This window comes from Aotus nancymaae, unplaced genomic scaffold, assembly GCF_030222135.1.
Source record: "Aotus nancymaae isolate 86718 unplaced genomic scaffold, 86718_ANA_hifiasm-v0.15.2.pri h1tg000057l, whole genome shotgun sequence".
Lineage (NCBI taxonomy): Eukaryota > Metazoa > Chordata > Mammalia > Primates > Aotidae > Aotus > Aotus nancymaae.
This window is the reverse complement of record NW_026988471.1, coordinates 14,384,652-14,409,594: the sequence shown is the minus strand read 5'-3', so window position 1 is coordinate 14,409,594 and position 24,943 is coordinate 14,384,652. Positions and strand designations below refer to the sequence as shown.

Sequence of the window (24,943 nt, the reverse complement as noted above, 5' to 3'; positions counted from 1 at the left end):
AAACATATCCCTGGTACATGGTTTGCTAGGATATTACATGCTAGCTGAAAATCTGTGTTTTAGATGTACAATATAATACACTTCTTATTTTTTATATTTAATGGGGAACCTTGACTTTGGATAATTTGCCCCAATAATAATAACTGCAAGGGTGATGCCATTGATTGATGAATCATCCCTGCCCCTTTTCAGACCTCATTAGCTTCCCTCTTCTGCTTTAAAACCCTCCAGTGGTTTCTTATTACTTTTTACATGAAGACCAATCTCTTCACCAACATAATTTTCAAACGTTTATGAAGTGTTTCTTGTGCAAAGCATGTTGTATAACCTAATAATATAAGAAAGTGCAGTCCTTTTTCTGGGGCTATGATAAATTTAAGGAAGATGCTACTATTGATACCCAGAAATATTAGAGAAAATGTTTTATTGAACTAAGCAAGGCAATTGAAGTTTAACAATTTTTGTCTGTATTCTTAATTCAGAATGATTTAGTTGTTTTCATGGATTCATGGATGTTAAAGCTAAAAGGGTCTTTGGAAAGAATATTTGAAGCCCTTCAGTTTAGAGAGTTGCGTGCCAGAAAGTGCCTAGCTTGTGACGAGACAGATTTGTTTCTGTTTCTCAGGTCTCCTGATTTGTTGAACGGTGCTTTTCTCTATTACCATACTGTGTTTACCTTCCTTTTATTCTTAATTATACTCATTCAGGCTTTACCTTTGCCTCCTTTAGATTTTCTTTCTTGATCATGGCTTACTGCAGTGGCTCAAGTGATTCTCCTACATCAGCTTTCTGAGTGGTTGGGACACTGGTACTACAGGTGTGCCACCACCACACCTGGCTGATTTAAAAAATTTTTGTAGAGATGAGGTCTCACTATGTTGCCTAGGCTGGCCTTGAACTCCTGGGCTCAAGCAGACCTCTTTCCTCAGCTTCCTCAAGTGTTGGAATTACAGATGTGAGCTACCATACGAGGCCTAGATTTTCTTTCTGTGTTTTTTTAGTGATACTTTTCAACCTGCAGAATCATGTCTCTAGTCTTGCTATTGCCACCTAATATGGTAGCTACTGGCCACATGTGGCTATTTACATTTAACTTAATTAAAATTAAATTAAAAATCACTTCTCTAATGTCAGTAGCCATATTTTAAGTGCTGATAACTAGTGAGCATGTACGTATAACTGGTGGTTACTGTATTGGATAGCACAGTTGCAAAACTTTTCTATGATCACAGGAAGTTCTGTTGAACAGCACTGCTCTGGATTGTAAGCTGTTGGGGCAGGAGACCTTTTATGTTGGTTTTAACAACATACAATGAGGGCTCTTGATAAGTGTCTTAGAATATGTGAGTGAAAACTTACCCATACCATCCTTTAATTACTTGCCAAATTTTTTGTTCATAATTTTTCTTTTTGAGCCATTTTATTATTCAACAATATGGTATTTCTCATTTACATAATATATATGATATGTATCCTGTACCACTTAAAATACTTTAAGGAGAAATCTTAGAGATTAATGTTATAGAGATGCTATTTGCATCATACTCCTTATGTGGCTAAGTCATTGACGTAATGTGTGTTTTAAATGTTTATTTTTTTTTAATTTAAGTTTTAACGGTGACTCCCTGATGATCATTCCATGGCATGAACATAAACACCGTGCTAAAGATTGGTGCGAGGAGGTGGCGTGCAGGTCAGTATGAGCCTGCAGGAGGCATCTTTGTTTCTTTATGGGATGGGTGAATGATGGCCCTGTGAAAGTCGTGTCTGACCAATGATACCTTACTTGATGACACTCTCTGATTTAGAAAGCTTGAGTGAAGTTTTAAAAAAACTCCTTTGACTCAGTTACATTAAAATTTTTTAATAGAAAAATGCTACCAAGGATTTAGGTTAAAAAATGTTTGTTACAACAACTGTTTTCATTTTATGTTATTCCCTTTCAGTCTTTCACATATAGGGATATTAACATATTTGTTATAGTCATAATTATGGCACGTATGCAGTTTTGACTCTTGTCAGATTTAACTTTTGGAAGCCTCAGAATGTGTTGGCATGCAGTACTGCGGAAGTGGGGGTGGGACTGATAATTCATATGAGAAACGCTGGAATCTCTTTATCCCCACGCCTCAAAGTCTGGCAAATACTCCCTCACTGTCTCTCCTTCCTTTTTGTTTTCTTTTTTTTCATGTGAGACAAGAGGTTTTTTTTTTTTTTTTAAACTCATGCATTGAGGCAGAGGGCCTCTAAATTGAGCTAGAAAACTTTCAGATTACTGGATATTAGGCACAGCATAGGATGAAGTGAGTAATTGGCTTGAAAATCTGGGCATTTAGAAAATGTATGATCTGAATGTCCAAACTCTAGTTTCCTTCCCACTCCCTGCTCCTAGATGCAGGCATATTCCCCAAGTAGAAGTCTGGAGAGTTCTTTTCTGGAGAAATGAGTAACTTCTGAAAAGAGCCTTGTCGATACTGAGCTATGGTCCTCAAAGGTTAGTGCACCTCAGGGCATAGTGAAGCCAACAAACGAACAGGTGCTGTCACCCCTGCAGAGCTTCCTGGATATCTGAGGTTAGACTCCAGCAGGCAGAACAAATGAACAAGAAAGGCAAAACATACAGAAAATGGAACTGAAAGAAAGCGATACCATACACAGAGAAGAAAACTTCAAAAATTATCATTGATATTACCTAGAGATAAGAGAAGATACTTAATTTGTGAAATATCAATAGCATTGTATAAAATAGAAACAATTAAGAGAACTTTAGGACATTAAAAATATGATAGTTGGTATATAAAAATCAGAAGAGTTGGAAGATAAAAGCAAGAAATCTTCCTAGAAGTTAGGTTCAAAATACAGAGCTAGAAAATAAGAGAGCAGATATTTAAAAAACAAATCTGATATTCAAGTTATAGATGAAAGAGATGTCATGGATAATAGAGGGGAGGATATTATAAGAAATAATTCAAGCCTGTTACTTTGAATTGAAGATTATGCATCCTCAGATAGAAATGCCTATTACATTACAGCATACCACATGACCTCCCAGAATATTAGGGATACAGTCTTCTGAAGAGAAAGACATGTTACATAAAAGAAATTAGGAATCAGAATGACCTCAGACACCTCAGCAAAATCACTAGAAACTGGAAAACAATGGAGCAATCCTTTGAAACTTTTGGAGGAGAATATTTTTTTGCAATAGATTTCTGTATCAGCTAAAATCATTAGCAGATATGAAGTTAAACACCTAAAGGTTTATAAAATGTACTGTTGCTATTGTAATGTCTGTGGTAATTCATAAGGTAGAGTTGAAGGGGAGACTGGGGAGAGTGGAAAGCAGGAAGAGAGCTGGGCTAACAGGCCTGTGGCTTTGCAGGTACTCATGCTTAGAGAGAGGAGGATGCTGTAGCAAAGGTGACTGTGAGGGGACAGCCAGTGGGAGGAATACATCATAGTGTGACGGAAGGCTGGTGAGGGGTGAAGTGCATTTCTGGAAGCAGAGCGGTCAGTTCTATCAAAGGATGCTGAGCAGAGAATAAATAGGCAGAACTGAAAGAAGTATCAGAGGAACTCAATGTCACTGTTGGCTCCTTTTCCTTGCAAAAATAGGGCAGATGTAAGAGATGCCAGGAGGAGTGAGGTGCTTTGTGTGGCAGGGGTAGGGAAAATCCCTGGAAGAATGTTAACCACACTGGAAAACTAGTTAAGTGAAGGACCATTCCACATATAGGGAGGTCTTACTGTAGTGCAAGGTATAAGCAAAGTAGGTTGTCTAAGGCATGTGGATAAAATGCCCAAATCTTTATAGTCTGTGTTTCTGCTAATAATTTTAATAACAGTAAATACAATTAAGCACCTCCTTTGTGCCAGGCAGTGCTCTGTTATTTTGAATTTTCACAACATTCTTGTATAGTGTTTTTCCCATTTAAATAAAATAAATAAAAGGAATAGGTAGGAATAAAGGAGATCTTAGTCTAGTTTTAGTTAAGTAATTTGCAGCTGTCACAGCTTTCAATGATGGAATTGTACGTCTGATTCTATTCTGACTCCAAAGCTCATTGCCTTACAAGAAGAACCATTGTAGCACCAGTCATGTACTACCAGCTTGCTTTAGATGAATGACTGCCCTTAATGGAACACATCATTTTTACATATGCCCATCTGAGATTTCTTAAGTTTGTTACTTTCTATTGTATCTATTATTTTTTTGTCCAACCATGGAATGCAATTGGCCATCATCACTCTCATTAAAAACTCCTCATAATCTGCGATCCCCATGAGGTTAGCCATGTGTATGTTCCTCCAAAATATGGTTTCCTTTTTTCACACTTGATAAGGAATCAAGTAGTCCTGCTCTTTGCAATGTCAGTATGGCACTACATTGCTGGCACTAGTAGAGGTATAAGATCAACATATATAAGGTATGTTTCCTCTTATTTTTATGAACGTTGAAAACAAGATTCCTTAATTCAAATTCAAGTTGGAATCACAGTGGGTATTTTCCTAAACGAGGCCTGGCTGGTCGGCACAGGTGATTTTGATTGAGTGGGCCTGTGGTAGGCAGGCAGCTGTGTATATTTTGTAAAAGCATCCCTTGGTGATTTTGATTTTGTTAATACTTATTTGATTGATTTGTGGCATAGTTGTTTTGATGTATTATGCCTTCTGATTTTTTAAGTCGGGAAAACCAGGGGGAAAATAAATTAAGCGTCCAAAAAAATGTCTCATTTATCTTGTGAGGATGCATGTGCATGTGATAAGATACGCACACAAACCAGATACATGTATGCTCCCTGTCTCTGTAACCTACTGTCACCCCATTTCTGTCCCTGTCATTCTCTCACAAAATTGCATGTTTTTCCAGCATTCTAGTCGGTTATTAATTGGTCCTTCTGTGCTTCACAGAATGGTTGTTGAGCCGAGTCTCCAAGATGAAAGTGAATTCTTGTATGCTGCACAGCCCGAGTTACTAAGGTTCAGGACGACCCAGCTTACGGTGGAGAAGGTTATGGACTGGTATCAGACCAGAGCAGAGGAAATAGAGCATTATTCCCTGCAGGTGAGGGAAATGGCGCTGCTGCTCAGTAATGCCAGTGGAACTGCCTTGGTTCCTTAGGATTCAGTACATGGAGTGCTGGCTGACAGCAGTGCCAGGAATCATGTACATAATTTGCAAGAGATGAATTGAATACGTATTTCTTTTGTTATCCTGTGCATTAGAAGGTTTTGTGGCTTTTGTTTTGGATTTTTACAGAGCAGATGGATACAAGAAACGTTAAAACCTAAGTTCCAAAATATGGTACATACTGTCTCTTGTTTTCTATATATTTTTCGTAGGCTTAACACCATATAATTTAAAAGTTTGTCTCTATGTACAAATGCTTGGTTAATCTGCTGTTGTATTGCAGTAATGCAGTTGATTTCAGGAACCCTGTTTGAAGTTGTTTCTAATGTTTTCCTGAAGTCCATGCCTAATTACTCTCAGTTCTTAGACACCTTTACAGAGATGCCTAATAACTGCATCAGAGAAGGATCTGGAAAATAGAGACGAAGATTATACTGAACCTGAGGGTATCTGAATACTAATCTTGCCTCTTCAGCTAACAGACTTTGTGACTTGGACCTATTGCCTCCCTTTTCTGTACCTTGGTTTTCTCGTGGGGTTGGTTCTAGCCAGCAGACGGTGATTTCTTTCTTCCACGTTCAGTCTTAACTTTGTACTGCCTGTCCTATGATCAGCCTCTGATTTGACAGGAAAGGTGAATCCAGGGGGGTCTGGTGAGCAGCAGTACCATGGGAGATAATATATACCCCCTTGTTTAAATTTCTACTTAGTTGAGCTTCAAGTCAATGACAAGTTTAAAAAAAAATTTTTAAATAAAGTAAATTTCTGTTTAGCATATCTAGCATGGTCCTTGTGTTTCCATGTGATAGACTTCTTGAATTTCTGCTTAACTTAATTCCTGTTTATAATATTCATAGCATTGAAGATGAATTATTTGCTGAGTTGTTAGGAATATTCTAGACTAAACTCTTTGGGTGACGGCCAAGAACATTTGTGATTGACTTCCTAAGTCTATGAAGATGTACTTTTGAAAATGTGTAGAATCTTAAGATAATACAATGAAATGAATCTTTGGAAATAAGCTAGTTCAATTAGTTTAATACTGCTTTTTATAAATAGATAAACTATTTATCTGTTTATTCACAGAAAGGAGAGTGAATGTCTTGCACAGGGACACAGGGGCAGAGCCAGACAAAATCTGAGTCTCCATATAATCTTTTTAATAGAATCTGTATAAAAATGATCAACTACATGTAGGTTGTTGTAACATGCACCTGGACATTTTTTAAGACTCCAGTAGCACCATATGAATTGTAGGAGTTTGGTACATATATGTATTTTACTATTATCTCTGACTAACAAGAAAGGTGATTTTGTTAGATAGACAAGTTTTGTTTGAGGACTTTGTAGTTTCTTAGTTGTACTTCTAGATAAAGCTCTTTGAGAATAAGGGCAAAAGTGTGTCTATGTTTGTTTGTGTATTTATATATACATTATAAAAACTCATTTCTAGGTGGTTCTGTCAGTTGAGCTAGGAATGTGAATTAAAATATTTCTCATGTCAGTAAAAAGTGCTAGGCAACCAGTATCATGGATTTTAAAAGATCAGTAATGATTCCTCAATTTTTGGTGTTTAAATATATTGTAACCCAAATTTCAAACATTATTCAGCTTTTAAAAAAATTAGTAACAGAAAAAGTGCCACAATGGAATACAAAATAAACTTTTTTTTAACAATTAACTATTTCGTTATTTATTTATAGACTTTATATTTTAGAGGAATTTCAGGTTTGCAGAAAAATTGAATAGAAAGTATAGAGCGTTCCCATGAGTCCCCTTTCCCCACATTGTTCCCCCAACCAAGTTATTAGTAACATCCTGCATTTGAACAATACATTTCTTAGTATTGAAGAACCAAGATGTCCTTTAGTAGGTGAACAGATTAACTGTGGTACATCCACAATGGAATATTTGCTCGGCTCTAAAAAGAAATGAACTGTCAGACCATGGAAGACATGAAGGAACTGGAAATGCCTATTACTTAGTGAAGGAAGCTTATCTGAAAAGGCTGCACAGTGTATGATTCCAGCCATATGACTTTCTGGGAAAGCCACGGCTGTGGAGTTAGTGAAAAGGGGCTAAGGGGATGGAGGAATGAACAGACAGAGCACAGAGGATTTTTAGGACGTGAAACTATTTTTTATGAGATATCATAATGGTGGATATGTATCATTATGCAGTTGTGAAAACCCATGGCATGTACAGCACTAAAAGTGAACCTGAATGTAAACTGTGGACTTTGGGTGATGATGACGTGTCAGGGCAGGTTCACGGACTCTGTTGGGGATGTTGATAGTGGGAGAGGTTGTGTGGCTGGAGGGTGGGTCAAGAGGTGTATGAAAATTGTACTTCTTCCTTAATTTTGTGGCAAACCTGAAACTGCTCTAAAAAATAAAGACTATGAAAGGAAAAACCTACAGAGCTTTCTGAAACTCAAATTTGTAAATAATCTAGCAATAATGCCTAGACATCTTGAATTCTCTTTTTGAGTAATTAGGGATAGTTATAAGAAAGGAAGGTGATTTTGGAGTACTTTAGTTAGCTTGTATTCTTTCTCTCATTCGTTCATTATTTTAAAACACTTAGAGGTTTTTTTTTTGCTTCATGTTAGGTATTGATGTTTCATGTGGCTTATACTGTGATCAGTGATAGCTGACATAGTTTTCTCTTTTTCATTTTTAGAGATTTAATTGATGTGGGACTTCTTTTTCCTTAGTGCTTTTAGTAAAACTTGTTTGTTGATTTAGGAAAATGTTTATTGTGGTGAATTTTATCTGGCGAGTGCTTAGGGTATGTGATGTAATTCTGTAAGTTGCATTAGAGCCTGCTTTCAGTTAAAGTGTCAGTAATTTGATTTTAAAACATTTATACTTCAGTAAGTATTTGGGAAGGCAACAGATTTGAAGCTGATATTAAAAATACTAGTTTAGATCACAAAATTGGCGTGTATATTACCAATTGCTGATGTAGTATATTTTCAGGCTGTCATTTGCACAAAGTTGTGCTCTATGCATCACGTTTCCTGCATGCTTTCTGAGAATTCATTTGAGATAGAGTTTTTTTTTTTTTTTTTTCAAAACTTACTAGGCAGTAAGCTAAAAAAAACACGTATCTGTTGAAGTACTGCGAGAGCCCCCGTGGTTTGCCTCATACGCCACCTCCCTCTACTGTCCCTCCCTTGTATTTATTTGCACCACTCTTTCCAACTGAAAATGTATTTCTTATTTTTCACTTCATCTTCACTTGTCTGTCCCAAGGTCTTTGAAGGGCTGTGAGTGGACCTTTATTGTGGCCTGGCATTTTTTCTTGGTGTTACTTTGCTGCCCCCTCTTCCCCTTCTCCATTCCTTATACTCCACCACTTCCCTCTTCATTCTCAGAACATGAATTGGCTTTGGATTTTATTTGAAAGTTTCAGAACTCCCTTTATTTTCACTTACTCCTTCCAGCTCTTCCCGAGGAAGAGGGCGCTCCTCTTTTGGTCAGGGCCACTTTCTTTCCTTACCTCGGTCTAGATTCTGCAGTCCCACCTGCTTGGGGTGGCTTTCTCAGCCGTCTTTTTCTCTGGCTTGTATCTTTAACCTCTCCTTCTTTACTGTGTCTACTCTCTCTGCCCTCCCCTTTTTGTGGGCATAAAATTTACATCCCTTGTATTTTATAAATAAAAAACTAGAGCCATATTCTCCTTGGCTGCTGCTGCTTTTTTTTTTTTTTTTTTTTTTTTTAAAGCTTTTTATTTCTATCACAGTTCAGCTCAGAAATAGCCACTCTGCTCTTTGTTCACTCCTCATTTCCCCAGAGCCTGGCGACTCCCACCACCTGGAGACTGCACTCAGTAAGGTGGACAGTCCACCTCAGTCTACCTCTTAATGTCACGTTCCCTGCATTTGTTGCTTAGCATCATGTTTTTTGACACCATTCACTGCTTCTTTCTTGTGATTCTTTAGCTTCTGTGATGTTATTTAAGTTGTTTCTTGTCATTGTCTTAGCCATTTATTGTAGTCTCCTCCTAGAGCTCATATTCTTTGGCCTGTCCCTTTACTATTGGATTGCTCAGTGTGCTAGTGTTATTACTAGAGGAGAGTCTGCAATTGTGAACCATTTAGGTCTTTCTCCTCAAATACTTCTATGATATGTGTGCTGACAATTCTCAAGTATCATTGTCAACCAAGAACATGTACTTTGGCACAGATTTTGTTTTCTTCTTCTTGGTCCTACTGTTGAGCATCTGTATCAAGATGTCTCCTAGGCACTTCAGAAGCAACATGGTTAATAAAGAATTAAAAGCCAGGCATGGTGGCACGCGCCTTTAGTCCCACCTACTCTGTTGGTGAGGTGGGAAGATTACTAGAGCCCAGGAGTTCAAGGCTGCATGTAATGTGCTATGACTGCACCTGTTAATAGCCCACTACACTCCAACCTGGGCAATATAGCAAGACCTTGCCTCTAACACACACACACACACACACACACACACACACACACACACACACCCCTCCTGTGGATTAGATGAGAAATTGTTCTAGACTCTTTACTCATATTCCTCATCTGTTCTGACCAAATTTCACAAATTCTGTCTCCTTAATTATCTGTTATGTTCTTTCTCCTGTATGCCTTCAGGAATGCTGTCATAGTTTAGCTCCTTATTGTTTCTGCCCAGTACATTAGAAGTATGTAACAAGTATTTACTCTCTGTGAATGAATGTGTGAACTGGTCAGTGAATGAATAGGGAATCAATGTATTTCTGTCATAGTTCTTCTAATACTGGTAACTAATTCTTCTGACCAGTCCTGTCTATCTTCAGTCCGTTTCCAGTTCGTCATATATATATCATTCATCAGTCGGTAAATACTTAGTGTTCTTTCCAAATTAGATCTATTTATGACATGTCTCACTCAAAAATCCTCTGCCTTCCTGATCAGCTGCATGTTCCTTAGCTTGACAAACAACATTCATGACTCGTCTGTCCCTGCTGCTCTCTAGCCGTCTTTCTCATTGCTTCCCTTCACACCTTTTCAGTCACGTGTAATTGTACTTTCACAACTCCCTGTGCATCTCTGCGTTCCATGCTGCTCTCCTTCTCATAATCTTCCTTCCTCACTTGACAAATACCCCTTGATTCTTTAAAGTCCACGCTACGTGTTCCCTCCTCTGGGACGCTCTCAGGCTGGCTAAGTGCTCTCTTCTGTGGGATCCCCATCATACACAGCGCTCACCACACTCTACTTCAGTCATTGTGGTTGTTTTTTCCTAGAAGGCTGAGAGATCTTTGAAGGAAGAGACCTCATCTTACTCAGTTTTGTATTCCTAACACAAATAGTGAATGGAGCTTAGCTCACAGTAGGTCCTCATAAATAATTGTCGAGGAATAGAAGAGTAAGAAGTAGTGTGAGAGATAATGGCTTTAGGCTACTTAAGATGATTTCTCCATCAGTCGGAGAACATATCAGTTCATAAACTTGACCAAGAAATAGGGGTCAAATGACTGTTTCCTGAGCATCTTCAGGAATATCATTCTGTGTTTTTGCCTGATGAAGGCTAAATATTTGAATTGAGACTAAGAAAATGTTTGTACCATAATTATTCAGCAAATATTTATTGAATGACTTTGATATGGGAGGCAGTGTGAAGGGATAGATACTAAACAGGAATATGAAAGTAAAACTTTCAAAACAAACATTCATTTGGAAGCAGAGTGATAATAGTAAAAATAAGATTAATTTGGCATTATCATTAGTAGGTATGTGTTTTTTCTCTACTTGATATGTTAATGTGAGAATTAAAAAGGGAAATATGTAAAGCTGCACTGTAAACTCTAATGCTCTACAAAATTATAATAGGTTGATTGTCTTTCTCTTTATGTTCCATATTTCTTGCTGATTGTTTCATTCCTTGGAAACAGTTTGATGCTGATATATTTGATAAAGGACTCTAATGTTTTTGCAGTAAATAAAAAAATTCATGTTACTGGTAATGTAGTTTTATAAAAAATGATTGTAAGAATTAGTTTCTGTCCTGGATTCTTCTACTTTAGAATAGATGAGAAATATATAATACTCAGTAACTTACTGTTGCTTTTCAATTTCAGGTGGACTGTGCATTGTCACTTATTCGACTCGGAATGGAGCGGAATATTCCTGGTTTGCTGGGTATCTGTGATAATTTGGTTACTCTGGAAACACTGGTTTATGAAGCTGGGTGTGACTTAACTCTAACCCTGAAAGAACTCCAGCAGATGAAAGACATTGAAAAACTAAGATTACTGATGAATAGTGTAGGTTTTATTCTAACTTCCTTTTTAAACATTTTAAAGCATTTTCTATGCACTTTGATTCATATTGTCTCAAACCAAAGAGGAAATGTTCTCCAGACCTGAGGAGTCAGTAAATAAAGAAAAGATGGTTTCTTGACTTTTTTCCACAATAAAATACTATGGATAACTTACTAAACACACATAAAACTATTTTGGTTGTGTTTATATCTTGCTTGCCCTTTACTCAGACCCATCCATGTAACTTTTCTTCCCCCTCCTAGTTAGGCATATATCTAAACTAGTGATTCTAGTAATCCTGTTTCTAAACTTTCACTTTGTTAAAATTCCCAAATAATATCTTTCAAGGACTAGGAAAAAAGTATTGGGGTTAAGAGGACTGGGTGATTGTATGAACAAAACTTCTTGACTTTAGGGTGACTGTGTTTAAGAGAATTTTCCCAGTGATTCTTAGATCGTTCTGTGCTTTATTCCCAAGGTTGGGACCTTATTTCTACTCCAGCCACTGAGTCAAGAGGCAAGAAAATGCTTCTGTGGAGGTGGTAGCTGCCAGCACTCTTTCTAATCTTGCTCGTTGGCAGCTTAGGTTAAATGGGCCAGATGAAGGGGCAGAGTCACAACTGCGTGATGGGCTCTTTTTCCTCCCCGGACTCTTTTTCTCTCCTTCCCTTCCACATTTTCCACCGTCTTATATTTATCTTCCTTTTGTCTCTCCCTCTATCCTTAACTTCCCTTTATCTCATTAATTTCTTTGCCTAATAATCTACCTAATTAATTTGTGTTATATATTGACTCCTTTTAAGAGCTTTAGGTGTATCTCTTGGGGTGTAATTAAGAGAAACAACTGTAATTTTAGGGATAATGAGTAAAACTATCTCTGTCATTTGGAATTTTGTAAAGGTGCTTGTAAAGGGGCAGGGCAAAACAAAACAAAGAGGAAGAGGAAAAAGAAGGGAGAGATTCTTGACTTTTATAGATGAGGCCCTGTTTTCTAGTGGGCCCTGTTTTAGAACCTGTGCTTGTTTGTCTATCTCTGTCTTTCTACTTTTTTGTTTCACTCTTTGTTCACTCTTTGTTGGTCTAAGGACTCTTTCTCTGTCTGTCTCTGCCTCTTTTTATACTGTCTGTCTCTCTCTCTCTCTTTTTGGGTATACCCTCTCTTTGCCCTGGAGGACCTCATGACTGAGTTGTAGTAGCAGCCTGTTGGTTTTCTAGAGCTGAGCTTAGGCTCCTTGGGACCCCACATTGCTTACGATGTAAATAGAAGAGCCACAGTGATATTGTTGCTGTCAGCTCTGCTGGCTCCAGTAGTAGGTGATTATTTTCCTGCTACCTGTCAATCCACATGTGAGTGGTGAACTGGATGGTGTGTTTCAGAGTGTTGGGTTTGCACTGTTTAACATCTGTCTGAGGACCTGTAAGCTTTAGAACTTGCCGTCTGATGTAATAAGGCATTTAGTTTAACTTCATTCTTAGTTGTCTGTTTTGCTTGATTGTACTTTCAGTGTTCTGAGGACAAATACGTGACAAGTGCCTACCAGTGGATGGTTCCCTTTCTTCATCGTTGTGAGAAACAGTCGCCTGGTGTGGCCAATGAGCTATTAAAAGAATATTTAGTCACTTTAGCTAAAGGGGACTTAAAATTTCCCCTGAAGATTTTTCAGCATTCCAAACCAGATGTAAGTAGAAACTAACTTCTTAAAATTCTGTGCACCTTTTCCCCTAAAGTATTAGATTTTATTTATACAATTTTTATAGTAGGCTTTGCAGATAATTTCCTTTTAAACAGAAAAACAAGTGATTGTCATTTTATTGTTTAAAAAGTTTTAACAGCATAGTCCAAATTTTTTGAAAGTTTATAAAGTTATGTTTATTTTGATTGATTTCATTTCAAAGTTTGTTTGCTATCTACTGTATTTGAGAAGCTGGTAATACTAAGAAGACTAACAGGTGGCAAGTATTGAATTCTTCTGTACATGACTTTCCCAGTGTTAACTCATTTAATCCTTATAACAATCCTATGGCATAGATACTTTTATTATCTTAATATTACAAGAAATGAAAATTTTGATATAAAGTGAGTAGGGTAATTGCCCAGGGTTACACGGTAAGTAGAGAAACCAGGATTTAAACATAGTATTCTAATTCCACAACTATGTCCTTAAACGCTACACTTTTTCCTGTCACAAACAGGAAAAGGGAAGGTTTCTGCCCTCAAGGACCTTCACAGTATTTATGGAAATCCTTAAGTTCTCATAAAACATCTTGTAATTATTCTGAATAATTCTTATATTTGCTTACAGCTACTATATGTATAGCTTTGTATTTCTAAGGGTACAAATATTTGTATTTTCTGGTAGTATAGTCATTTTGTTAAGCGTAGTATACTTTGGCAATATCAGAAACCTAAAAATTTAGTCGTAGGTCGGATATGCAGTTTCCAGAGATACTGTCTTCCTTTCCGTTGGAGGGGAGGGTACACAAGCAAGTTGGCAGAGCCATGGAAGGTGCTGACCTGGTAGTGAGGTTCAGAACATAAGATTGGGGTTCAAGCAGAAGCCATTTAGGACTCCTCCCAATTATAAATTCTGGTTGAGGCTATTTCCTTGCACCAGCCTTCATTAGTAATGTCTGGTAAGATACATTGTCATGGACCAGTATAATCAAGATAGAAAGGAAAACATTGCTTAGTTAATCTTAGATATGTTTTTGTTTCTAAAAGGGTGATCTGTCAGAAATATATCTGTACATTGGCTATTTAAAATTTTCTATCTTCTCGTAAGCAGTTTGCTCCTAGTAATCGGATTTTATGTTTGGGGTGGTGAGGTCAGGGTGGGGTTGCTTATGGCAGCAGAATACTTTGTGAGAAGCAAGATGGATTGAATATGAATGTTTTATGAGGAAGAAAGAAGTGACTTTAAATTCTTTCCAGTCATCTTGTGTATTATACTTCTGTAAATTGTTTGTATCTAGTCAGCTTTTTGTTGTTTTTACTTGGCAATTTAGCATGTGCTTTTTGAATAAAACATAGAGCCATTTGCCTTTGTTGAAATATGTGAATATCAAAGCAGGGAACAGTGATGTTGTTGGGCTCTCCCTTTCCAGCCCAACTTCTGTGTTTCTCTGTGTTGTTTTCCTGCAACATACATGTGATGATGTCATGATCTGTGGAAAGTTTTCAGTGTCTGACCATTGCTGACAGGTAAATGTTGGCCTCTCTAGAGTGGCTTGGAAGGTTCTTTGCTTTCTGCTTCCTGTCTGGCTCTTTTGCTTTATTTCCCTCTATACATGCACTAGGATACTCACATAGAACTTTTTTTTTTCTCTTTTTTCCTTTTTTTTTTTTTTGAGATGGAGTCTCCCTCTGTCACCCAGGCTGGAGTGCAGTGGTGCGGTCTTGGCTCACTGCAACCTCCGCCTCCCGGGTTCAAGTGATTCTCCTGCCTCAGCCTCCTGAGTAACTCGGATTATAAGTGCACCCCACCACGCCTGGCTAATTTTTGTACCTTTAGTAGAGGTGGTGTTTTACCATGTTGGTCAGGCTGATCTTGAAATCCTGACCTCATGATCTGCTCGCTTCGGCCTCACAGAGTGCTGGGATTACAGGCATGAGCCACTGTGCCCGGCCACGTGGAACTTCTTAACTCCTCCCCTGGCTGGTTCACTCATGACCCTCCATGTGTTATGGACTATTTCCTTTGTTTGGAATAGTGATCCCCTTTCCTTCACTTAACAAATACCTGCCTATCCTTCAAGGTCCTGCTGAGATTCTCTCTGCTATGAAACCTTCTGTGGTTTCTCTGTCTTCGCACTCTGTCTCTATTATAGCTCTTATCATACTATGCTGTATTTATTTGTTTACATGTTTGGCTCTCTCTCCCTTTGCTTTCTGTATATATCTTCTAGATCTTATTTGTTTCCTTATTACCAGGGAATTGCATGGTGTCTAGTAGAGAGAAAATGTCAGCAAATTTTGGCAGGGCAACTGAATAAATATAAATGAATGATTGAAACTAGTGTCAATATAAAAATATAGCAAGACAAATCTCTAAGTGAAAATACTTTATTTGGAAACAGGATTTAAGAAGTAGGACTGCAATTCAAGACATAGGTACACACCAGAGTGGCTTCCAATATGTCTGGAGAACAAAGGAATAGGTTAGGGTTTACTGCAGAAAGAGGAGGTTATGCTTGGGTTTGAGAGAGTTTTCGAGATAGGCAAGTATTCATGTAGAAGTAATTAGCTGTCCTTGTGTGATTCATGTAGTCAGGTGTAGTTTGGAAAACTTTTTTGTGGTAGTTCCTATTACACAAATTGTGTGTAAGAGTCCTCCCTTCATGGCTTTCCCCAGCTCCATTTGCCAGGGTTTGACACAGTGACCTCTATTTTGAATCTCACAAATTTCACACTGGATTTTATTATGATGCTTTATATCACTTGATTACATTTGTTTGCTGTATTAAAATTGTGCTGGGAGCCTTGTTTGTATTTTACTTGATTATTTACAAAAAGAATGAACCCCAGAGCTACCAGGAATCACACACAATGTACTTTTAGTAATGTAATAGGTGCAGTTATTTCTGTGTCAGACAGGGTAGACTAAATATCTTAGTAGCTTATGACTGCAAACATTTATTTCTCACAAGTGTCATGTCAGCTGTGGTTGGCCTCCACTGTGTCCCATGTCTTATTAATTTGGGGACTCAGGCAGAAAGAACAGTCTTCTTTTCTGTCTTGTGGCACAGGAAAAAGAACAGAGTAGAACTACACAGTGGCTCTCACAACTTTAGTCTAAAAGTGGCTTGGGTTACTTCTTTACATTTCACAGGTCAAAGAAAGTCTCGTGGGCAAGCTTGATGTTAATGGGGCAGGGAAGAATAATCCTCTCAAAGGAAGAGAGAAGTGAATACTTGGGAATGATAATGAAACTGACCAGAGTCATAATGATAAAGAAATGGATCTTGAAATTTATCCCAGTGCTACCACCACACTTAGCTGCCAAATTTGTCTTTGAAACCATCTCATGTGCTTTAAAACTTCCTCTTTTTAAAAATATCTTAAAGCGCTCATTTCTGATTTTAAGCCATTACTCTGTGTTGGATTCCTCCTTGGAAAGTGAAACTTGGGAAGAAATGTGGGTAGTCCTACATAGGGGTAACCGGGAAACAAAATCTTACACCTCGTCATATTGTTCTCCAACTTCTAAACTAGTAATTTTTGAGTATATCTGTGCCTCAGAACCATGTGCATTTTTTCTTAGTTTTCTATGTTCAATCTAGATATAATGGATTAGAATTTAGTGGAAGCATCCTAGAGTATGCATTTGACAATTCAGTAATTTTGATGGAAAACTGGGAAGAACTGCTTTAAATGTCTACTCTTCTTTTAACAAATAGGAGTTCAGAGTTCACTAGCTATCATAGCTTTATTAGGTGCCATCTTTTTAGTTCATTGCTAATTACATATGTCAGTGAGCAATTTTAGTTTTAAAATGACCATTTCTAATTGAATGCTTACTGTAGAATATTTAGAAAACTCAAAAAACAGAGGAATATAAATTTTTGTAGCTGGCAGTGTAATTGACTAGAAATTCTAAAAATCTTACCACTAAAATTTTTAGAAGTACTTATTAAAATATTAATTTAAAAAAATCTATTTATCTGCATAGCTGAACTTTTAAAAAGAAGGGAAATGTCTACCATCCAAAAGTGAAGAGAGAGGTGGAAGTCAGAGAAAGACTCGTGAGAAAGAGGGAGTGGCTACTTGGGTTGGGGATCGTGGTTGTGAAAACCTGTAGAGGAGTGAATTTTAATACCTGTCTTGAGATAAAGGTGGAGTCTTTAAAATTCTGAATTAGAAGTCAGACTTCTGGTAGGTCATGAGTGACCTGGTCAGCTGACCCTGGAGCCGATTTAGGGTGCTTGCCTCGGCTTCAGAGTCACCACAGCCACGGCCAAGTCAGTTGGCCAGCAGCTGCTGCAGGCTCAGAAGCAGGCCACTGAGAAGGGGTACCAAGCAAAAGAACAGGAGGAGGAAGCTGGCCATTGCTGTAGCTCAGACTGAAATTGAACAGTACCACCCACAGAGGGAGAAAGCGTTCAATGCCAAGGAAGCTGCAGCACTGGGAACCCCCATGAGAAGATGACTGTCTTCCAGACCTACTTCCAGTGGAACTGGGATGACGTCTTGGACAACGTTTGTGATATTGGCTAGAAATCCATGGAAACTTCCAGAAGAAAGAAGCACTGGCATTTTAGATGCCCTCATGGATTATGAAGCTTTGGCAAAGCTCAAGTTATGTTCCTATGAAAAGGCATTAAATCATTTCTGTATATCATAGTAGGTCTTTTAATTTTTTGAGAGTAGCAAATCTAGCTTCTTTGTATAGACGTAAAACTTACCCAAAGATTTTATCTTTTTCCCTCATATTTCTTAGAAATTTAATGAGCATATGTTGTCTGTTTTCCTATGCCTTTTAACTCATGTACACATATCAGTGTTGACTATTTCTTTCTTAGATCTAGTAAAAAAACAAAATCCACTTCTTTGAAGAAAAAAAAGGGATGAAATAATTTTTTTTCTTTTTTTTTGCCCTAACACTTTCTTGAAGGTCATGAGCTTTATGGAAAATATTAAATAGTTACTTGTAACCTGTGAGAAGCAGCAGCTAGCCTTTAAAGTAGTTTATTGTTGCTAACGGTTAGACTAATGAATACTTGTGAATTATTTGGGTGGCATTTAGTTTCTCTTAATCAAAATTACCAGATGATAGAATTCACAAACTTTCTACATATTATTACTTGGTATACCGATATTCGTTTAAAATTAAACACTCTTCGTTATGCAGAAAATAAAAGAAGAAGTGAGACTTCTGTATAATGCCAGGGCTCTTGAAAGGATGCACTGTCAATAAAAATGTAGAGTAGAAAACTGCTTATCCATTGGCACATGAAGGCAGCAGAGGCATGGCTCTCTGGGCATGTACTCTGGATTTGAGGGGAGTCGGGAATGTGGGGCGCAGGGAGTTTCTTTCTGAGCAGTCAAACAACAAGCTCACCTGACATGAATTTGTGATTTTAGTTACTACTCCTCTGTGACCTGTGATAAAACTGGACATGGGCTGGTGATACCTAGTTTGCTGGATAGTAGCAAAAGCATAACCTCTCTGAAGGACTCACTTTAATCCATATCGTACAAGATTCTTATAGATAAAGGTTTGATGAAGATGAGTTTACAATCCAGATTTATAAAACACAAAAGGAAACTAAACTTTGAGCAAATTCAGTGGCAGGCCTTGCTCCCCTTCCATTCTGGTAATAGATGATTAGATGCAGGCTATAAAATGAATATTTTAAATATGTAGGATATGAGGAAAGAAATAAAGACATGAGATAGGAAGGAGAAAATGTGGAAAAAGAAAAGTAAGATTTAAAAAAGAAGCACATAGAACTTCTAGAGTTGAAACTGTAGTAATAAAAGCAAAACATTAAATGGATGGATTCAAAAGAATATTGGCTACAATTTAAGAAAGAATTGAAATCTTGAAGATAATCTAAAAAATTTTCTGGATTATTACACATGAAGGTGAAGAAATGAAAAATATACAGGGTTAAGAGACATTGAGGATAGAAAGAGCAGTTCTCACATAAGAGTAATTAGCATTCTAGGAAGAGAGACTAGAGATGACAGTACACAGGCAGTATTCAACGTGGGAATTTCCTAACATCAATGAAAGGTATGAGGTGCATCCAGATCTTGAGGAGAGTAAGTGAAATACAGTTCAGCCTATAGTTAGCCGCACGTTAATGTAACTTAAGGATACTGGCACAGAGAGAATCCTAAAAGTGGCCTAGGAGTAACAAGTTACAGTCAAAGGAAAACCATAAATCTGAAAGCAGACTTTCTAAGAACAATGGATACCAGAAGACAATCAAATAGTATATATGTGTTAAATGTTAAGGAAAATTAACCTTGATATTTAAGTCAACCTAATAGTTAATGATAACCAGCATTTACTTGATGCTTTTTAGAAAATGTGGCACGTATACACCATGGAATACTGTGCAGCCATAAAAAAGGATGCGTTCGTGTCCTTTGCAGGGACATGGATGAAGCTGGAAACCATCATTCTCAGCAAACTAACGCAAGAACAGAAAACCAAACACTGCATGTTCTCACTCCTAAGTGGGGATTGAACAATGAGAACACATGGACACAGAGAGGGGAACATCACACACTGGGGCCTGTCAGGGGATGGTGAACTAGGGGAGGGATAGCATCAGGAGAAATATCTAATGTAGATAACCGGTTCATAGGTGCAGCAAACCACCATGGCATGTGTATACCTATGTAACAAATCTGTACATTCTGCACATGTACCCCAGAACTTGAAGTATTTAAAAAAAAAACAACTTTTTGTCAGGTTCGTGTCTTGCTATGTTGCCCAGGCTGGTCTCAAACTCCTGGCCTCAAGCAGTCCTCCCGCCTCAGCCTCCCAAAGCACTAGGAGTATAGGTGTGAGCCACTGTGCCTGGCTACTTAATGGTTTTTCTTTGGTAATTATGTTTTAAACATTTCAGATGACTCATTTAGTTTTTATGATTATATAGCTATCATTGTTCCCATTTTATAGATTCAGAGAAAGCAGAGTAGTTAATTAGCTTACTCACATTATATGTTCATTATTTACTGCTGCATTATGGATTTAAGCCTAAGTAGTGTGCCTTCAAAACCTTTAAGCTACACAGTATACTGCATTTTTAACCCCGGATATTTTACTTAGAGACACTATCATTCACATGTGAGTGTAAAAAAGACTTTTTAAAGATAAATGAAAACTGAGAGAGTTTATTATTTACAGACCCATCCTGAAAGAATGATTCAAGGATGTATTTCATAAAGAAGAAAATTGTATCCAAAAAGAAAGTAGTGAGATGCAGGAGGGAATGATAAAGAGTGGGGAAAAAGGATACAGACTTAGGAAACAGCAAATATGAGGAAAATATAAACAAGCATTCAGTGTATAAATTAATAATAATGAAAAAGTATGGGAAGTATTAAAAGCAAGGTGAGCAAGAGTAAGAAGGGAGTTTTAGTATAAGAGTTAAAATGATCAAAGGATCTGAATTGTTCAAGTATTGGATGAGGATAGTCTTAACCAGACTTTGAATAGTCAAGTATGCATATTACTTTATTATACTTTTATTCTGAAGTATAGCACATGTGGTAGGTAGAGTAATTGCCTCTCAAAATGTCCATGTCCTAATCCTGAACCTATGAAGATGTCACCTTACCTGGCAAAAGAGCTTTGCAGGTTTGATTAAACTAAGGACTTTTAAATGGCTACACTATCCTGAATTATCCAGGTGAGCCTAGTCTAAGCACATGAGTCCTTAAAGGTAGCAGATCTTTTTGGCTATGGTCAGGATGCTATAGAATTCTAGGAGTGATGCTGTCTTTGAAGATAGAAAAAGGGGCCTGAGACAAGTAATGTGGGCACCCTCTAGAAGCTGGAAAAGGCAAGGAAGTGGATTCTTTCTGAGAGCATCTGAAGGAACACATGCAGTTGCTGACAACTGAATTTTAGCTCCACCAGGCCCATTTTGGTTTCTGACCTACAGAACTGTAGGAGGTAAGTTTGTGTTAAGTCACCAAGTTTGTGGTAATTTGTTATGGCTGCAGTAGAAAACGAATATGGCATACATACAGAAAAATACAAATAATGTATAAGGCTAGACATTTTTCTAAAGAGAACGCCTGTGTAATTGCCATTGAGAGTCCTTTTATAAATTGGACTCATTCTGCTGTGTACATAGTAGCATCTCCTGTGGTTTTAATTTGCTGTACTGTGATATGGACATTATCCTTTGCCAGTTACTCACATGGCAAATAATCTCCACTCTCTTTGCCATTTTATTCTCTGAGTAGTGAAGTGACTGTAATCTGATCAGGGATTGAGCAGTTGCAAGTTTCAAAAGGACTGTCCTATTTCCAGTTCTCCCTTATTCCTAGGGTGTAGTCCTCCAGAAGATATTGGAAGCATCGAGTGCTTACTAGGCCCCTCTCGTTGGCAGGCCCTGGACCCTGTCCCAGCAATGTGTGTTTGTAGAGGGCATACTTAACCCCTTAAACGTTTGACTGCAATTTTCTGGGCACTTTCTCTTGGTCTACCGTCCTCAGGAATTGAAAAGTACCTCTTCGAACTACGCTATTCAAAATGGCAGCTGCTAGCCATATAGGATCTAAATCTAAATCTAATAAAATTCTGAAAACCGACTTATTGGCCTGGTTGCAGTGGCTCACACCTGTAATCTCAGCACTTTGAGAGCCTGAGGTGGGCGGATCATTAGGTCAAGAGATCCAGACCATCCTGGCCAACATGGTGAAACACTGTCTCTACTAAAAATACAAAAATTAGCTGGGTGTGCTGGTGTGCACTTGTCGTCCCAGCTACTCAGGAGGCTAAGGCAGGAGAATTGCTTGAATCTGGGAGGCAGAGGTTGCAGTGAGCCGAGATCACACCACTGCACTCCAGTCTGGCGACAGATTAAGACTACGTCTCAAAAAATACAAAAACAAAAACAAAACCATACTTATTTAGTCTCACTAGCTTTCCATGTGTTGGCATGCATGTCATTGCCAATAGTTTTGCAATTACAAGCAGTGCTTCAATGAATAACCTTGTCCGTATGTATTTTTATATTATTGGTGTATTTTCAGGGTATGTTCCTGGAAGGAAACTGCTGGCTTTAAAAAGGCAAGAGTTGTCTTGATATTGCCAAATTTCTCTTTAGTAGGATTGTTCTAATTTACATTCCCACCAACCAAGTAGGAGCATGCCCATTTCTCCACAAATTGCCAACAGAATTTGTTGTCATATTTTAAAATTTGTGCCAGTGTGACAGGTGAGAAATGGCATTTCAATATTGTTTCAATTTGCACTTTTCTAATTATGAGTGAGTTTTAACATTTTCCTGTATGTTAGATAGGCATTATCTCTTCTTTGTTAATTTATTCCTGTTCTTACTCTGTTCTTCACTAGGGTTTTTTTTTTCCTTTATACCTTAATTTTTAGAAATTCTTACATATTTGTGTAACTAGCCCATTGTGGCATATATTGCTTATATTTCTCCCAGTTGGTCAGGTGTCTTTTGACTTTGTTTATTGTATTGTACAATGTTTTCAATTTTTTATTTTTGTGTAGTCAAAGTGTTCGACCTTTTATTGCCTCTGTATTTTGAGTAATGGTTGGAAAGCCTTTTCATATTCAGAGTTAAGGAAGAATTATCTCACTTTTTCTTCTGGTACTTCCATGGATTTATTTTTGTTTTCCTAATTTATTTGTAGTTTATTCTTTCGTGTTGTGAGACATGGATCTGATTTTATTTTCCCAAATGGCTACGTAATTGTTCCAGCACCATTTATTAAAAAATTTTATCTTTACCCTAGCAATTTGAAATGCTACCTTTGTTATATACTTAAATTTCCATCTGTATGTGGGTTTAATTCTTGAGTTTCTGTATTCTACTGGTCTATCTGTCCATGCACTAATACTGAATGATTTTAATTACAGGATTTTATAGTGTGTTTTAATGTCTGAGGAGGTAGTATTCCTCTGTGGGTTTTTTTTCCTCCCTGTTTTTTTGTTGTTTTACATGTTATTGTACATTTGTTTTTTTGTCTGAACTTTAGTACCAGTTTGTCTACTTTCATAAAATCACTTACTGGTATTTTATTGTGATTGTGTTGAATTTGTACATTAACTTAGGGAGACCAGTATTTGTATAATGTTCAGTCATCTTGTCCAATAATAGGGAATGTTGTTCTATTATTTGATGTCTTTTAAATCTCTTTTAGGATTGCTTAGAAAATTTCCTCTTAGATGTTTTGCACATTTTTTTGTTAAATTTATTCCTAAATTTTAAATTTTCTCTGTTTATACTATCTACTCTCATTTCTTCTATTTGTTTGTGTATATAAAAGCTATCGATTTTGTATATTAATTTTGTATTCTGCTACTTCACTGATTTCTTTGATTGGTTGATTCTTCGGGATTTTCCAGGTATCCTATCTTACCATCTGTGTTCTTTTCTAGTTGTATATACTGCATAATTTTAAGGTTTTTAAAAATAAATTATTATTCTTTTGCATTTTACCTTGCTATACAGTATGGGTGAAAATTTGCTGCCTGTGATGTGGAAGATTCATTTCATTGACTTCTTAGGAAGTCCTAGATGGGCCGTCCTCTTCTAGCTTGAGAATGGGCAAATGACAGTTCTGACAGTGTAAAAGTGACAACTGAGATAATAGGGAAGGAATGATGAAAATAAGAAAAAGTGTGTCTTAGACTGTATGAAGTTACAGATCTTACAGGGATCTAACAGGGAAAGATTGAAAAATGTCTTATAAATTTTAACAGTATGGTTCATGTATACCATAGATTATATTTTTACGGATATGCTAAATGGCATAAGAAGAGAAAAGAAAATCTATGTATGAGAGTAGTATAAGGACTTATTCATTGGACTAGCAACTATTTAGCATACTCTAGGGACCACAGACATCTTGGAAAGCTGAATTCAAGTAACAGTCAAATGGAGATAAAACTGGATTATTGGGTAGGTTTTAGACATGGCAAGACATGTCTTCTTGAGAAGACATTCCAGGTAGGAGTAGACTAAAACAAGGAGACATAATCAGGTTAATATAATGTTTAGGTAAATGCAAGCAATTTAATTTGAGTAAAATAAAACTGTATGTAGAAGGGTAAGTGGTTCATGGGAGCAGGCCATAGAGGTGCTTAGGGGGAAGGCAAAAGGTTTATTCTTTACCTTTCATATTGAAGGACTATTAAAGAATTCTCAACACAAGATTTGAGCATATGTGATCAAATATGGACTCAAAGACATTTAACTTAAAAGTGGTTCTTTAGGGCCAGGCATGGTGTCTCATGCCTGTAATCCCAGCACTTTGGGAGTCTGAGGAAGGTGAATCACCTGAGATCAGGAGTTTGAGACCAGCCTGGCCAACATGGTGAAACTCTGTGTCTACTAAAAATACAAAAATTAGCCAGGTGTGTTGGCACACATCTGTAATCCCAGCTACTTGGGAGACTGAGGCAGGAGAATCACTTGGACCTGAGAGGCAGAGGTTGCAGTGAGCCAAGATCACGCCACTGCAGTTCAGTCTGGGCAACACAGCAAGACTGTCTCAAAAAAAAGAAAAGTGGTTCTTTAATGTCTCACAGAGGGAAAGCCAGGACACAGGGAGAACAAGTAAGACATCAAGGACTTTGGCTTTTATTTCAAGTGGTTTTCCAAATTGTTCCTTGACTGAAATTGGTTTCAGTGTTTTTAGATTCCTGGGATATTTTCTTATCATACATGAGTGTTTTATTGCCATATCTTCTCTCAGTTTCTTTCATTCTTCCTGAATGCAGGATTGTGAGAGCCTGTGGTGCTTAGTTTAGGCTCTGGAGCCAATTGCCTGGTTTGAATCCTGGCTTTACCACTTACTAGCTCTGTGGGTTCAGGCAAATTAT

The 24,943-nt window shown here is 37.5% G+C and overlaps 1 protein-coding gene across 2 annotated transcripts in view; it reads left to right on the top strand.

Moving 5' to 3' along the window:
* Positions 1–24,943, top strand: part of NBAS (NBAS subunit of NRZ tethering complex) — a 372,519-nt gene that overhangs the window by 125,393 nt on the left and 222,183 nt on the right. For both annotated transcript variants that reach the window (XM_064363868.1, XM_064363867.1), the window contains 4 exons: positions 1,610–1,693; positions 4,912–5,065; positions 11,220–11,405; positions 12,908–13,081. In XM_064363868.1, the coding sequence (XP_064219938.1) occupies positions 1,610–1,693; positions 4,912–5,065; positions 11,220–11,405; positions 12,908–13,081 (598 nt within the window). The remainder of the gene's footprint in view (positions 1–1,609; positions 1,694–4,911; positions 5,066–11,219; positions 11,406–12,907; positions 13,082–24,943) is intronic.